Below are 16997 nucleotides of genomic sequence, written 5' to 3'. Positions count from 1 at the left end.
CCGGCTTAGGCCCGCTCCTGGGGATTGGGCCTAAGCTAGCAGGCGGACATCCTTCTTGCAGTCCAGGACCCCTCGCTCCTTACCACCCACCTACTCACTGCTCCTTACTGCTCAATTCGCTGCTCCTTAGTGCTGCCATGGAGGTGGGAGAGGCTCCTGCCACTGCCTCTGTGCTCGCCAGCCATGCGCCGGGCTTCTGACTGAGCAGCGCTCCCCCTGTGGGAGCTCACTTACCACCAGGGAGCAGCTCCTGAATTGAGCATCTGCCCCATATTGGTCAGTGCGCATCACAGCAACCAGTCGTTCTGGTTGTTCCACCGTAATGGTTTCTTAGGCTTTTATTACATAGATGATAGTGGTCCAGACACAGTAACCCCATTGCTGCTCTTCTCTGTGGTTCCTGTGGCCCCTCCACCTTCCAAGTGTTAGTTTCAACTTCTGGATGTGAGCAAGTTGGCCTAGCAGATTCAGGATTTACATCAGGGTCCTGGCCATTGAGGGAGGAGGATAAGGGAAAGGGGAAAGTGTGTCTTTTGTTTGAGTCTCTTTTCAGAAGCAAAGAAATCTGACCAAGAAGACTCACTTGTTACCTCCCCATTTCTAAAGCAATCACTGGCAAGGGAAATGGGGTTTCAAGACTGGTTTAGTTTAAGCTTGTGACTAAGCTTGGGGCAGAAGGAGGACTGAAGAGTTAAAATTATTTAATAGACCATAATCAAAATATTGCTTGTAGATCTAAGCCATATCTTGATTCTTACAGTTGTTTCACCACACTTCTCAGAATTTTACTTGCTTTTCCTGTTCATTAACAATGAATTCTACTCTTCTCTTTGCAAACTTCTCTGGGAAGTCACATGTTCTTTTTGTAATTATGTTAGGGATGTTGTGAGAATTAAATAAACCTATATATATAAAAGGCTAATATGCAAAGTGTCCCCTCAGGAGTTCAACCAGAACGGGAATTTGATCACTCACTATGACATGCACTGACCACCAGAGGGCAGTGCAGAACACAGCAGGCAACCAGCGGCAGCAGCGGGGCACTGAGGGAGTGAGAGAAGGAGGAGGCGGGGAGGCGGGGAACCTGATTGGCCTTGATCACCAGCCAGGCCTAGGGTCCCTACCTGTGCATGAATTTTGTGCACTGGGCCTCTAGATACTATATATAAAGTGATCAGAACAATGCCTGTTACACAATAAGTACTCTATAAGTGGTATTTTTATTAAGGGGCATCTACTGGTTTTAGCTGCCCAGCATCCCTTCCCCTTCTTTTGTCAAACGTTTCAGTTTTCCTTTGAAGAACTTCCCCTCCACCAAGCCATACAATCTTTTTTTTTTTAATTGATTTTTTACAGAAAGGAAGGGAGAGGGATAGAGAGTTAGAAACATCGATGAGAGAGAAACATTGATCAGCTGCCTCCTGCACACCCCCTACTGGGGATGTGCCCGCAACCAAGGTATATGCCCTTGACAGGAATCGAACCTGGGACCCTTCAGTCCGCAGGCCAATGCTCTATCCACTGAGCCAAACCAATTAGGGCAAGCCATACAATCTTGTCACAATTCTGTCACTATGAATTGGTCCCAACCCCCACTGAGCAAATGGTGGGCACAAGGCCCAAATCGGGCCAATCTTACCTTTCCCCTGGAACATGAATCTTCAGGAGAATGACTCAGATAGAAAACAGTTAAAATTCAGTCTCTCTAGGGTAAGGCCTTGAACAGGCTTTTCCCAAGTTTTTACCCTAGACCCCTGAAACTGGTTGTTCTTTCCAAAATTGGATTAACAGTCCTTCCTTTGATTCCATTACCTATCCAATCTCCTCTAATAAATTCCTTTTGCTGAAATTAGCCAAAATTGATTTGTGTTGTTTGTATAAACATTATATTGAACAAATAGGCCTTACCAAATTAAATCATGAAGTAACCTTTTTTTTATCTCTTGTTGTCTCTTTATATCTATTCAAAAGCCAACTCTTCTCTGGCCCCTGCATAGAAGTTAAAACAATGGCTTGCAAGTCAAACATTCAGGGCTGAAATTCTATCTTCACCTCCTGCTAGCGATGTTGCTTACTGTCTCTTTGCCTCAGTTTCCTTTCCTTTAAAATGGGAGAGTAAAAACAACTACCTCAACTGGGTTACTGTAAAACTTAAATGATTTCCCAAATGTAAAATGCCTGGAAGTGTGCTTGGCACATAGTAAGTCCTAAAAAAATGTTAATATTGCTGATGACAATGGTGGTCCAATGAGGTTATCTTTCTTCCTCACAACCCCTTGACTGTCTTGTTTCCATACCTATGCTCACCCTGACCCTCTCACCTTTTTAAATCCTTTAAGACATTATTTCAAGCATCAGAACTTCCACATTGATCTACATTAACCCTATACTTTGTTTGTAGGAAGTGCATAATCTATAGCAGCCCTATTAGTCTCAATTTACATTATTTTTAATTGTACCTATATGTAAATCATGACTACCCCAACAAAAAAAGTGTTCTTGGAGGTCAAAAATTTTATTTCATTTTCTTTTATGTTCTTCATAGTCCCTAGTCCAGAGTGAGGCTCAGCAAGTCCTTAGTAATTCACTTTTGAATGGCCCTCTGAACAGCTAAGTGTATGTGCTGCTGAAGTTAGCACATGGCCCATTGTTTTACTGTTGTATAAGCTTACAAAAGATAGGCTACAGAACTTTCAGTTTTCTTCCCACAGTAGATAGTACACACTCATCATCCAATTTTACTAATCTACAAAAAAGTTGAAAACTTCAGGAGCTGAAAATTAATTACAAATATGATAGGAAATTCCAAATGTATCCTTTAAGGTTGATATTTGAATCTATGGTGTTGAAAGGTTTTGTTTTGTATAAAAACTAAAAGCATAGCCTTAACCGGTTTGGCTCAGTGGATAGAACGTTGGCCTGCAGACTAAAAAGTCCCAGGTTCGATTCCGGTCAAGGGCATGTACCTTGGTTGCGGCACATTTCCAGTAGGAAGTGTGTAGGAGGCAGCTGATCGATGTTTCTCTCTCATCAATGTTTCTAACTCTCTACCCCTCTTCCTTCCTCTCTGTAAAAAATCAATAAAAACATGAAGATAAGGGTAACAGATACTCGGACACTTCCCCCCTTCTGATGCATTTTTTCCTCATAGAATTGTTGATGAAGGACAAAGTAGAAAAGGTAACTATTGTATCTTTTCATTGTCCTGTTTCTGAAAAAATGTTTTTATTTTTGAAACTCTGCATAACATAAAGTACACCATCTTTGTTCTCTAATTTCTCTAAGCATGTGAAAAATATACACAGAAATAAAAACTGTTCCCATTAATGCCCAGAACACACTATTTACATATATACAATAGCACTGTTTCATAGCTATGTGGGCAGTTTTTTAATCATGTGGAAAAGTCAACTGAGAAAGAGAAATGGAAAAAGCCTAGACTCAATTCATGTGGCTTATTGTTGTTTATTGGATATGATTATTCTGGTTAGGAAAAAAATGTGGGTTTTTTAAATGCTATCCACTATGAATTTTTCAACCATACTAACTCTTCATTGTTTTTCTTTCTACAGAACATTCTAGGAGAGAAAGGAGAGGCAAGAGAGTAAGAGGAGAGGGGGGAAAAAATCTACTTATCCTACTTGGATTGGGCAAGACAGCCTGGTGCAACCATATTCTGATTCTCCTCTTCATTCTGCAGTGCAGTGAGTTCTACCATGTTAACCATCACATCATTGGTGTGGCCAGGGAGCTGGGGAAGCACTGAAATGATCTTCTCTACCAAGTTGTCTCCATGATGTCCAACGGCTCCTGTTTAAACAGACAGAAAATATGAACTCGCAAAATGGGAGGAAAAAGAAGCTGAATTAACATTTTAATGACATGATGGGTATCAATAAATACTGAATGGATAAATAATCAGCATATAGTCAGCCAGGTAAATGGTGTCATAGGATGATACTATATTGAAATTTGAGAGCCAAATTTTACTGATGAAGATCATAAGAAGGGCTTGCAGACCTGACAAGGAATAGCAGATCTCCCCTTTTACAATCAGACTTATAAAAGTGACTTAAGACAGAGCCAGCATGAGTGCTTCTAAGGCAGTGGTTCTCAACCTTGGCTGCACATTAGAATCACCTGGGAATCTTTTTAAAATCCTGATTTCTGGGCCTCATCACTAGTAACAAAGAAACAGAATTTCCGGAGGATGAGGCCCAGAAATCAGGATTTTAAAAAGATTCCCAAGTGATTCTAATGTTCAGCCAAGGTTGAGAACCACTGCTCTAGAGGGACTATAAACTCTGTGAGATCAGAGGCTGTGTCCATCTAGTTCATCTTTGTATCCTCAACTTGACAAACAGTAGGAGGTCGATAAAATATATGCTGAACCAGTGAAAGTCCCAGAACCTTGGGGAGTGCTTATGAAGACCTGCACAACAATCCCATTTACCTGTGAGATCCAGGGTTCTGTCCACAAAGACCACGGAGGCCCTGCCCGTAGAAGTCTTCCTCCTGTTCTTGGCAGGAGCATAATTGGCCAGATCTGCAGCTATGATCCGACTGAAGGCGCCTACAGCAAAACATTCCTCCCGCACTCCTAAATGCTCGCACAGAGAACTGAGGCCCGACACCAGGCACCTGATCTGCAATAGCAGCTCAGGGGGCAGGGCGGTGGCATCCACCTCACCCAGGCTCCCCAGCCTCCTCTTGTCGGGTCGGGCACTATTAAGAAGATGCACATCCTGGGGTAGCAGTGGGAAAAGGGAAGCAAAGGCCGGAGTCAAGGCAAGGCAGGGAGCAGCAGGGGCTAGCAACAACGGGATGTGCAGCACCTGGGCGGTGTAGTTCATGTTGCCCATCCACTCGCACAGCTTCTCCTCCAGTTGCTCGAATACTGGCTGCTGCCCCTCCAGCTCAGCCGCTGCCGCCGCGGGCACGTGATTAGCCGTGAGGTGCACAGCGTGGTCCACGGCAGTGACCACCACACAATACTGGAAGTGACTGCGGCAGATGATGTTCCGTAGAGTCTCCACGGTTCGGCCTTTCAGGAGGCCGCTCAGCACAAACACCGCCTTGGGCTGTTTAGCTCCGCCGCCCACTGCTTCGGGCTCGAACTCCCGCAGGTGGCACGCAGGACCGCCCACCGCCTCCAGGAGCCGGGTGGGTCCGCAACCCCAGTGCAGGCTCTCGGCGCAGGCGGCGTCCAGGTAGACCAGGGCCCGTTTCGCTTTGGCCAGCACCTGCTCCCAAGCCTGCTGGGTAAAGGACTGTACGCCCAGGGCGCTCATCGTTGGGGATTCGCACACTCAGGGACTAAAACTTTCCTCAGAACTCACAGCTTCCGGGAATTGTGCTCTTTGAGACTTTGACAGTCAACTCGGTACACGCGGGGCCGCGTCCTACTCGTCAAGAGGCTGCGCACAGTGATGACGTCGCGGTGCGTGATTGGCAGGTCCGGAGGCCCGCTCCTGTAAGAAGGCTGCGGGCTGGGAAGAGGTGGGCGGGGCTGGGGAGAGGTGGGCGGGGCGGGGAGAGGTGGGCGGGGCGGGGAGAGGTGGGCGGGGCGGGGAGAGGTGGGCGGGGCGGGGAGAGGTGGGCGGGGCTCCGGGATTCCTGGAAAGTTGAGGAAGAGGAGGAAGCTGCCTAGGAATAGCTGAACTCCGTTCTTTTCTTCTCCCTGTCTGCTCAGATGACCTTTCCCGGCCCCTGAGAATCCAAAGTTGGATACTTCCTTAGAGATGAGCACATCTGTTTAAAAGTACAGCCCCTTTCTCCACCTAAACTCAAAGCAAACGCCCTGCTAGAGTGGCTCAGTGGGAGAGCTGAGACCTATGAACCTGGAGGTTCCAGGTTGGATTACCTGTCAGGGCACATGCCTGGGTTGAGGGCTTGATTCCCAGTGTGGGGCGTGCAGGAGACAGCTGATTCTCCCTCATCATTGATGTTTCTGTCTCTTCCTCTTCCTTCCTCCCTGAAATCAATAAAAATATATTTTTAAAATAAATGAATGAATAAACTGAGAGCATCCTGAGCTAAAACAACTACCTAATGTTTTGTAATTTATAGATGTTGTCACATACATTGTTGCACACAGGTCTCATAAACAATCTCCTGGTCTCATTTTCACTTTCTCTATCTCTCCTCCCTCATGGCATTGTCAATAAGTCTTAGTCTGCTTCAAAAATCTGAAAATCCAACCCCTTCTCATCCTTACTTTTAAAGAGATGTGCTCATTTCTAAGGAAGTATCAATGTATCCTCACCTTCCAAATGAGGATATTCCTAAGTCACCACCACTACTATCATCATCCTATCTTCCTTCTCAGTCCTCCAATACAAAACATACAGTTGATATCTCTGATAAGTACTTGCCATATCATGGGGTGAGGTTTTTTTAAAATATTTTATTGATTTCAGAGAGGAAGGGAGAGGGAGAGATAGATAAAAACATCAATGATGCCGAAACCGGTTTGGCTCGGTGGATAGAGCGTCGGCCTGCGGACTGAAGGGTCCCAGGTTTGATTCCGGTCAGGGGCATGTACCTGGGTTGCGGGCATATCCCCAGTAGGAGATGTGCAGGAGGCAGCTGATTGATGTTTCTCTCTCATCGATGTTTCTAACTCTTTATCTCTCTCCCTTCCTCACTGTAAAAAATCAATAAAATATATTTAAAAAAAAAAAAACATCAATGATGAGAGAGAATCATTGAGCGGCTGCCTGCTGCATGGCCCTTACTGGGGATTGAGCCCACAACCTGGGCTTGTGCCCTGGACTGGAATCAAAACCGGGACTCTTCAGTCTGCAGGCCAATGCTCTATCCACTGAGCAAAACCGGCTAGGACTCAGGATGAGTTTTAACATACTTGTTTTCTTTAACATATCTATTGTGCTACAATATAATAGGTGTTCAATAAATGTTTGTAAAATAATGTTCAATTCATATCCATAGAATAAATAATATAGCCAACCAACTTTTAATAGACTTGTACAATATTCCAGACACTGTGTTGGACATTGGGGATATAAAAAAAAAGTAAGCCACAGTGCCTCTCCATCTCTGCCTTCTATCCTAGATCTTATTGTGACAGGATAGTAAAAAGCTAAGAAAATTCCTGGGCAACTGGAATAGGGAAACTGAGACAAGAAAATTAAACAAGGATAAACAATTTGAACAACTTAAAGCTAGCTTGTGAATCACAAAAATTAATCTTCCCCAATCATGGACACTCGAAAGCAAATGGTTTATACCTCCCCTCCCTAACCAGAGAATACATAGCTTAAATCACCCTGGTCTGGGAAATACAGTGGGGCCTTGACTTACGAGTGTCCCGACTAACGAGTTTTTCGAGATATGAGCCGTCTCTCGGCCGATTTTTTGCTTTGAGTGGCGAGCTAAAATTCGGGTTACCAGCCAGCTTCATATACCCCACCGCTAGTTGGCGCAGCGAATTTCACAGTGAACGCCACAACATCAGCCCAGCATCACATGTCTCACTCGTTCACTTTTTGATTTGACATAAGAGTAATTTGAGTTACGAGCTCCGTCACGGAACGAACTAAACTCGTAAGTCAAGGCCCCAATGTAGAGAACAGAGACCCAATTAATGGCAATTGTGCCAGCTAAACCCAAGGACAAATGAAGTTAGGGGAACAAATAACAAAAGCCCCATTAAAGCCAGACAGACCCAAGATAAAAGTAAAGCAGATTAAAGAATGATCCCAAACTCTGCTATCCCCTCATTTTGATGCATTAGCACATTAAAAATGCACCTGGAAAGCTGGTGAATATTCTGCTGAAACCCTCCCCTAAGATTCTTGCCCTTGGGGTGGGGGTAGGGGTGGGGGTGGGGATGGGGGAGGAGGAGAGACACCCTTGCCTTCAAAAGCACCTGAATTAAAAGAATTCATACACAGAAGCATGGAACAGATTGGGAAATCTCAGAGGGAAGGCTGAGGAGGATGGGTGGGTGGGAAGAGATCAACCAAAAAACTTGTATGCATAATGCATAACTCATGGTCACAGACAATAGGGTAGCTAAGGCCTGGGGTTGGGGGAGTGGGGTGGGAGAGTGGGATGAGGGCATGGTTAGATGAGGTCAATGGGGGGGCATATGTAATACTTTCAACAATAAAGATTTTTTTTTTTTAAAAAAGAACTCATACATGTAAAGCAAGCAAGTGCAATAAAATGTTGCAAAAGTGATGAATTTTTTTTTAACGCCTAAAAATTACAAAGTGGGGGAAATAAATTCTGACTGGGTGAAGTAAAAAAGGGAAGTGGTCAGAAGTTTCATATAGAAAATGAGTTTTTAGTTGCCTTCAAAGAAAACCAGGTGTTCACCAGGTGGAGAGGAGCATTCCTGGCAGTCCAGGAAGAAAATGCAGCATGAACAAAGCTGGTCATGAAACCATACATGTTCTTTGCAACTACAAATAGTTCAGTACAGCTGGAGTGTATTGTATAAAGAGACACTCAAGAAGAAATAGGAGCTAGGAACTAGAAAAGAAACTAGATTAGGGTGAGTCTTATTTTTTATTCTAAATAGTAGCAGCCAAGGGGGAACTACTAAAATATTTTTAGGAGTGGAAATAATTTGTTCACATTTGGAGTGCAGAAAAAAATTTAGTAAAGACATGGACAATTATTTGAATGCAGTAAGATTTTGAGCTGAGTGTAGTTAGGAACAGTAACAGCAACTGCTCAGGCTAAAGTAGATAAGTACAGGTGATGTAGTAGGATAGTAAGAAGTTAGGAAAATCCCTGTGCACGTGGAATGAGGAAACTGAGACAAGAAAATTAAACAAGGCCGAACAGTTTGGGCAACTTACAGCCAGCTTGTGAACTGCAAGACCTTATCTTCCCTAACCAAGGACACTTGAAAGCAAATGGTTTATACCAGTGGTTGGCAAACTGTGGCCCCTTGAGTGTGGCTCTTCCACAAAATACCACGTGCTGGCATGCACGTACAGTGTGATTGAAACTTCATGGCCACACTTAAGGGACCAAAGAGCCGCATGTGGCTCGAGAGCCGCAGTTTGCCAACCACTGGTTTATACCCTCCTCCATAACCAGAAAATACATAGCTTAAAGCACCCTGGGCTGGGAAAATAGAGAACAAAGACCCAGTGAATACCATTTGTGCCAGCTACACCCAAGGACAGATGAAGTTGGGGTACAAATAAGAAATACTCCACTAAAGCCAGACAGACCTATGATAAAAGTAAAACAGACCAAAGAATAATCCAAAGCTCCCCTATACACTCATTTTGATGAAATCAACATATAAAAAGTGCATCTAGAAAGCTGATAAATATTCTATTCAAATCCTTCTGTAAGATTCTCACCTGCAGAAGAAGAAGAAAATAAAAAGGAGAAAAAGTTCTCAGGACAAAGACTCAATGTGGGCTCACTCTAGAGTACACCCATGCCTCTTCCCAAACATGAACTTTTTTTTCTAAGGGTCCCCATGAGATCTGCAACCAGGGGAACAGTGGGCAGCTGCAGTTCGACCCGGTCTCACCCCAGATTCTATCAAGGCCCCCTTTCTCTGACTTCGCAGTGAGCTAGTAACAGCCCCTCATTAACTCGCTTCTTTCTTTCTTTCTTTCTTTCTTTCTTTCTTTCTTTCTTTCTTTCTTTCTTTCTTTCTTTCTTTCTTTCTTTTCTTTCTTTCTTTTCTTTCTTTCTTTTCTTTCTTTCTTTTCTTTCTTTCTTTTCTTTCTTTCTTTTCTTTCTTTCTTTTCTTTCTTTCTTTTCTTTCTTTCTTTTCTTTCTTTCTTTTCTTTCTTTCTTTTCTTTCTTTCTTTCTTTTCTTTCTTTCTTTCTTTCTTTCTTTCTTTCTTTCTTTCTTTCTTTCTTTCTTTCTTTCAAATATATTTTATTGATTTTTTACAGAGAGGAAGGGAGAGGGATGGAGAGTTAGAAACATCGATCAGCTGCCTCCTGCACAGTCCCCACTGGGAATGTGCCGGCAACCCAGGTACATGCCCTTGACCAGGATCGAACCTGGGACCTTTCAGTCCGCAGGCCGATGCTCTATCCACTGAGCCAAACCGGTTTCAGCGGCTTGCTTCTTTCTATAACATTTCTAGAGAGCCAAAGCAGAGCACCGCCTGGGCTCTCCCCAGTTGTTTCTCACACCCTAATTTCTTCCTTTGTTTCACTGCCCTCAGCATTAATAAACATACCTCCAAACCCCTCTGGACTCCTGTTGTGAAATCTTTCCTACACCAAGTCAAGAACCCAAGCGCTCCAGGCAGGCCTAAGGCAGACTGCTCAGGGCAGGTCCTTGTCTGGTAACAGTGATAGACATTGAGGGGTGTCTAAGAAATGTTAAGGAGACAGGGCCAGAAAGCCTGGTTGCCGGGAGCCGGTCCATCCTTGCTGTTTCAAGGGACCTGGCATATATGGCATATGGTTCTTAATATGTTTTCTCACCTTCTTGGTGCTGTGTTTTAACCAAGGTCACCTCTCCGAGAAAGGTTGAATCCCCAGGTAGGGATTTTCTCCTGAAGTTAGGGAGGGAATAAAACCCCTCAACTAAGTGCCAGGCGGGTAATTAATCCCTTTAACTACAAACAATCATGCTTAAACTACATAATCTTTTCTCCCTGGAATGGAGATAAGAAACGCCCTAACCTTTGTAATAGAGATTGATAGGATTGAATCAACTGGTATAAATACAGTTGTAACAAGACAGAAACACTCAGAACTCAGAACACAGAACTCATGAGACAGAATTCAGAAGACAGAACCTACAGGGAGCCTGGAGACAGAAGAACTTCGCTGGAGAGAACATGGCAATAGATCCTGGACTGAACCTGACTACAGAAATTGGCAAGAGAACCTGACTAGAACACGGCGACCAAACCTGGCTGGAGAAGTCCCTGTGTCATTCCTTCTGAACCTGATTGGAGAGCCTGGACAGAACCTGGCTGGAAAACCTAGCGAGGGAACATGGCTACAGAACCTCGCTGGAAATCCGAAGCAGAACCTCTCTGGAGATCCAGACCAGAACTTGGCTGGAGATCCTGGCTAGAGATCAAGGCTAGGCTGCTGATCAACTGAACACTGTCTCCGTGTGATTCCTTCTTCGCCGACTCCGTCCACACCTTTGGGGACCCCTGGACCCGCTGGGGCTGGACCCCGGCATATGGCGCCCGAACAGGGACCCCTAGGTAAGCACCCCGCACTCAGGATGGATCGGACTCCACCGTAGGAAGAAGGTGGATAGTCTTCGCCGACTCCGTCCACACCTTTGGGAACCCTTGGAACAGGATTCCCTTAGGTAAGCCCCCCCCCCCCCATTGAGAACCCCACACTCGGGACGGATAGGACTCCACCAGGGTGCTACAGACCCCCCCTATAGAGGATAAGTAGGGTAAGAAGGTGGATAGTACAGAACTTAGATTGACAAGATGTGCCATACTGAGTCCAAAGAAAGAAGACTCTGTATTGATTCTTAGGTTGAGAAGATGTGCCATACTGAGTCCAAAGAAAGAAGATTCTGTATTGATCTTTAGATTAAGAAGATGTGCCATACTGAGTCCAAAGAAATAAGACTCTGTATTGATCTTTTAACACATATGCTTGCTAGCAGAGGAATTAAGGTTACTCCCAGTCAGATGGAACATTTTATACAAGAAATACGTCCATGCTTTTCTGAGGAAGGAAAGGTGCCGGAAAGGTAAATGTAGAGGCATGGGAGAAGGTAGGCCCAAGGAGCCTTATCCTTAACCCCACTGCAGCCTTTCCACCCCGGGAAAGTGCAGGATTGGCAAGCTCTTCCTGGGGTGATAGATCAGGACTCAGGTAATAGCGGAAAGCGCCAATCCTACTCTTAAAATGGATACAAGAGAGCATTTCAGGTTTTTCTTTTTAATGCTTGCTTTTAAAAAATAAAAAAGGGGGAATTTGCCGGGAGCCGGTCCATCCTTGCTGTTTCAAGGGACCTGGCATATATGGCATACGGTTCTTAATATGTTTGCTCACCTTCTTGGCGCTGTGTTTTAACCAAGGTCACCTCTCCGAGAAAGGTTGAATCCCCAGGTAGGGATTTTCCCCTGAAGTTAGGGAGGGAATAAAACCCCTCAAGTAAGTGCCAGGCGGGTAATTAATCCCTTTAACTACGAACAATCATGCTTAAACTACATAATCTTTTCTCCCTGGAATGGAGATAAGAAACGCCCTAACCTTTGTATTAGAGATTGATAGGATTGAATCAACTGGTATAAATACAATTGTAACAAGACAGAAAGACTCAGAACTTAGAACAGAATCAAGAAGACAGAACCTACACAGAGCCTGGAGACAGAAGAACTTCGCTGGAGAGAACATGGCAAGGGATCCTGGACTGAACCTGACTACAGAGATTGGCAGGAGAACCTGACTGGAACCTGGACACTGAACCTGACTGGAGAGCCTGGACAGAACCTGGCTGGAGAACCTAGCGAGGGAACATGGCTACAGAACCTCGCTGGAGATCCGAAGCAGAACCTCTCTGGAGATCCGGGCTAGAGATCCTGGCTAGGTTGCTGATCAACTGAACGCTGTCTCCGTGTCATTCCTTCTTCGCCGACTCCGTCCACGCCTTTGGGGACCCCTGGACCCGCTGGGGTTGGACCCCGGCACCTGGTGACTGGATTGACAAAGCGAGTGAAGCAGAGGGAACAATTCCAATTAATGCCCACTTAAGTGGTCATCACTGAGATTTGGAAAATCAAAAGAGAAGCAGTTTGGGGAATAAATGTACTGAGTTTGGTTGGGACATGTTTTTGTTTGTCTGATGTTTTAATTGTAACAAAATACATGTAACATAAAATTTACCATCTTAACCAGTTTTAAGTGTACAGTTCAGTAGTGTTAAGCATTTTCACATTGCTCTGTGAACAATCTCCAGTCTATCCATTAAACAACAATTCCCCATGTCCCCCGCCCCTGCCCCTGCAACCATCATCCTATTTTGTGGTTCTAAGAAGTGAACTTTATTTACCTCATAAATGGAATCATACAATATTTTTCTTTCTGTGACTGGCTTATTTCACTTAGCATAATATCCTCAAGGTTCATCTGTATTATAATATTATAATATGCGTCACAATTTTCTTGCTCTCAGATGTTATGGCAGAGTAAATTAATTCCTGCTAAAATGACATGCTTAAGATAATAATATTTACCTTATTTAAATGTGACTTGTATTTCACTAAAAATATCCAGCAATTATTTCCCATGCCTCATAAAATCAAGCATATCTCCCTTTACCTTATTTCTAAGTTCTGCATATGAATAATCAATTTAAGAATTTACTAAGCACTTTCCATGTGGTTGACATTCTAAGAGAGGATCAGCTGACTACAGAAAAACACACAACCCAAACTGTTCTCAACATTAAAGAATGTGCAGGCCCTAACCAGCTTGGCTCAGTGGATAGAGCATCAGCCTGCTGACTGAAGGGTCCCAGATTCTATTCTGGCCAAGGGCACATGCCTGGGTTGAGGGCTCGATCCCCAGTATGGAGTGTAAGGAGGCAGCCAATCAATGATTCTCTCTCATCATTGATGTTTCTATCTTTCTCTCCTTCTCCCTTCCTCTCTGAAGTCAATAAATATATATATATTTTTAAAAAAGAATGTGCAGGTTATATAACAGTTAGATGTAGTAGATGATTTAATTTTCCAAAAACAACTGGCAATGTAAAATTTAGTGTTAAAATACATAAGAATATAGAGGAAGATGGATAATTGGGGCTTAATTGCTCATGGAATATCTAGAGAGAAAGAAAACCTATGCACATGTGCAGCTATTCAGGTTGTTCAAAGGACAAAAGGCAGTAACCAATAACGTACCACCTGCTTGCCACTAACTTGTTAAATGCTTTGACATTTGAAGCCTCCTTTTAGCTTTGTTATCCTCCCAAGAAGTGGGTGTAAAATTTATTTTAATAGATTGATTTACTGATGAGGAAACTGAAGAACACGGAGATTTAAGCAACATATTTCAAGTTGGCAGGAAATAGCACAGTTGGGCCTAAATGACATTCATTTAAAACACATTTATGAGTACTTGCTATCTACTAGATACTGAGCAAAGTACTTTTATTTGATCTTTAACTCTTGTACTCTTGTCATCATTTTAATTATCTAGTAAGCATTTCCTTTCAGTAATTCTCAGAGCTATCTATATTAAAACTGACGCTGTGTTGTTATTGCTTTGCCAAGAACCAACAGATCACAAAAAATAATAAAAGGTAAAACAAATATAATCAGAATATATGGAGTATTGTAGTTTGATAAGGTCTCAATTTTATTCATCTTCAAGCTATCTGTCTTTGAAGTCTCCCTCAATGAGTAAGGAGAAAAAGACACTTTTAACTAAGGAAGTGTATCCAGACAAGGAACTCAACCCGAAAGCAAGCAGGAAGAGGACTTTTAAGACTGGCTATTAGTGATTTATGGGCTTCCCTGCTTGTGGGAATCTTCCTTTCAAAGCTTAGCTCAAATGCTACCTCCATGAAGGCAATTCTGATGCATCAGTTATTATTCAGTAATTCTTCAGTTTAACTAATGCCTTGAAAGACAAGTTCATTTCAGACAGCTGGAAGGAAAAAGAGGCTCTTCAGCAAAAAACAATTGTTCTATGAAACCACCAAAGTTCATTATATGCTCATGGAATCTAACATATATAAAAGGCTAAGTGACTGACCATCTGTCTGTCAGACAGTCCGACCAACTGGCTGGTACATCTAATGCACACTGGCAATTTAAAAATAAATGTTGCCGAAACCGGTTTGGCTCAGTGGATAGAGCCTCGGCCTGTGGACTGAAGGGTCCCAGGTTCGATTCCGGTCAAGGGCATGTACCTGGGTTGCAGGCGCATCCCCAGTGGGAGATGTACAGGAGGCGGCTGATCGATGTTTCCCTCTCTATCTCCCTTCCTCTTTGTAAAAAATCAATAAAATATATTTTAAAAAAATAAATAAATAAAATAAAAATAAACGTTGACTCGCACATATGCAGTACATATAATACTCTTGTTGGTGCCAATTGAGTGTGTTTCTATCTGTCATTGTTCCTGAATTTGGTTGACACTTCCATTATAGAGAAGGGGCGAATAGCGATATTAAAATATTTCTTCTTATTAATTTCCTTTCAGTGTGCACAAATCCATGCACTGGGCCACTAGTGATAAATAAATAGAACTAAAAGTGATTGCCTTATGACACTGCCAAGCAGAATGTAAGACCTTCACTCCATTACTGTCAGTAAAGGGCAGGATATTGTACACTTAGGTTTATTGGCTGTCTCCTCATTAGAATGAAGGCTCACTAGAGGAGGACTTTGTTTTCCTCACTGCTGAATCTACATAGCAAAGAATAGTTCCTGGCACTTGGTAGACCCTACATAAATATTTATTGAATAAATTTAAAAATGGGAGGAGATAAAGTGGAATTTAAGAAAGATTTCACAAAGTTGATTATATCTCAACAGATTTCAGAAGGATACAGGGATTATCCTAAACAGGTAAGGGAGACTGGGAATAGCAGATAAAAGAGAGTTCAAAAGTAAGGGGGATTAAAACTGCATGGATTATTTAAATTAAACAAAATGGTGTTGTATTGTTAGGATGTAAACACTTTGTGCTTTTTTTTTATAGCATATACCCCTTTTCTCATGTAGGAGAACTAATTGTTTACCACTTTTTCTGAATAGAGAGTTCTTTAAGGATGGGGGTTGTTTTAGTTATATCATTATTTTCGAATTTCTTAAACAGCAGGTATTCAGTAACTGTTAAATAAACAGAAAATGGTATTTATTGGTTCGAGCATATGGAAACATATTGATTGATTATTAAAACTAAAATGGATTTCTTTCTGTTGAAAAGTGTATTGTTTGAAAACTTGAGAACAGAAAGGGATTTAGAGATCATCTAATTCAGTTTTCCCACTTTATAGATGAGAAAACAAGCATAGAAATGTTGATTACCTGAGGTCAGCAAGTAGGTAGTTACAATTAAGAAGTAGAACACCAGTTTTAACCAATGATGTATCATTTTCTTGAAAGATGTGCTCTCAAAAGTGGCCTGAAAATTCGACATTATCTACTAAAACAAAAACTGCACATACTTTATGATCTCTCTTGGAGAAAGACTTGTATAAATCTGCAAGAAGTCATTGACAAGGCTCTTCATTGTAGGTTTTTTTGTGTGTTAAAGTGAAAAGTTGAAATCAATCCAAATGACATCAACAGAGATATAGCCATATTTACTTTATGAAAGCCATGCAATGGAATATTATGAAACACTTAAAAATGGACATAGTTTGATATATATGTACTTACATGAAAGGATCTTGAAGACATTGCTGAGTTATTTTTGTTTTGTTTTTTTAAAGCAATTCACAGAGAGATACATTCTGTGCTGTACCCTTTAAGCCTTGGGTTCTCCCAATAAAACAATACAATTCAGCTGAAGTAAATGTGTGAAAAATTTCAGGATGATTCACAGCAAACAAGTCCTTTGGAAAGGACTACTGGATGAGGGGTTTTCGACCTCAACTGTAATGCATTATTCACATATATATTAGTTTTGCTTTTGTTTGCTGTTAAAAATTTTTCAAGAAATTAGACATGAATTATGATTTCTTATTTAATAAGAAACAGGGCTGAGAGGTAATTATTCTGTATAAAGGCTGCTACAACATATGAATAAAATAAGGGCTCTGGGAAGATTAAAAAAACAGATTGTAAGGTTGAGAAGAGAGAGCCTCAAGGGCAGAATGGGACAATGGATTACTCGCAGGCAAAGCAATGTGGGTTATCAGAGGAAGGGCTGGAGGAGGGGGAATCCTGGTCTACGCAGGAAGCCATGTTAGAAACCAGAGTTAAAAAGGCAAAGTGGGAGTCCACAGGGGCGGGGCTAAGTGGTGCGCACGCGCAACTCGGCCCAGGTGGGCCGCCGCCGCGGAAGCCACCTACGGACGCCGCGCCGCTGGGCTGCTG

At 42.7% G+C, this 16997-nt stretch overlaps 1 protein-coding gene across 1 annotated transcript in view; it reads right to left on the bottom strand.

Annotated features, from left to right (window-relative positions):
- The window catches only part of SCFD2 (sec1 family domain containing 2), a 329771-nt gene extending 324346 nt beyond the window's left edge, over nt 1-5425 (bottom strand). The window contains exons 1-2 of the mRNA XM_059671312.1: nt 4454-5425; nt 3642-3810 (exon numbers count right to left, since the gene is read on the bottom strand). Coding sequence (XP_059527295.1) covers nt 3642-3810; nt 4454-5291 — 1007 coding nt within the window. The 5' untranslated portion in view covers nt 5292-5425. The remainder of the gene's footprint in view (nt 1-3641; nt 3811-4453) is intronic.
- Between the last annotated feature and the right edge of the window lie 11572 nt (nt 5426-16997).

Source organism: Myotis daubentonii, chromosome 1 (assembly GCF_963259705.1).
Source record: "Myotis daubentonii chromosome 1, mMyoDau2.1, whole genome shotgun sequence".
NCBI classification, from domain to species: domain Eukaryota; kingdom Metazoa; phylum Chordata; class Mammalia; order Chiroptera; family Vespertilionidae; genus Myotis; species Myotis daubentonii.
Note: the sequence above shows the minus strand (reverse complement) of the source record. Positions and strands in the feature narration are given on the sequence as shown.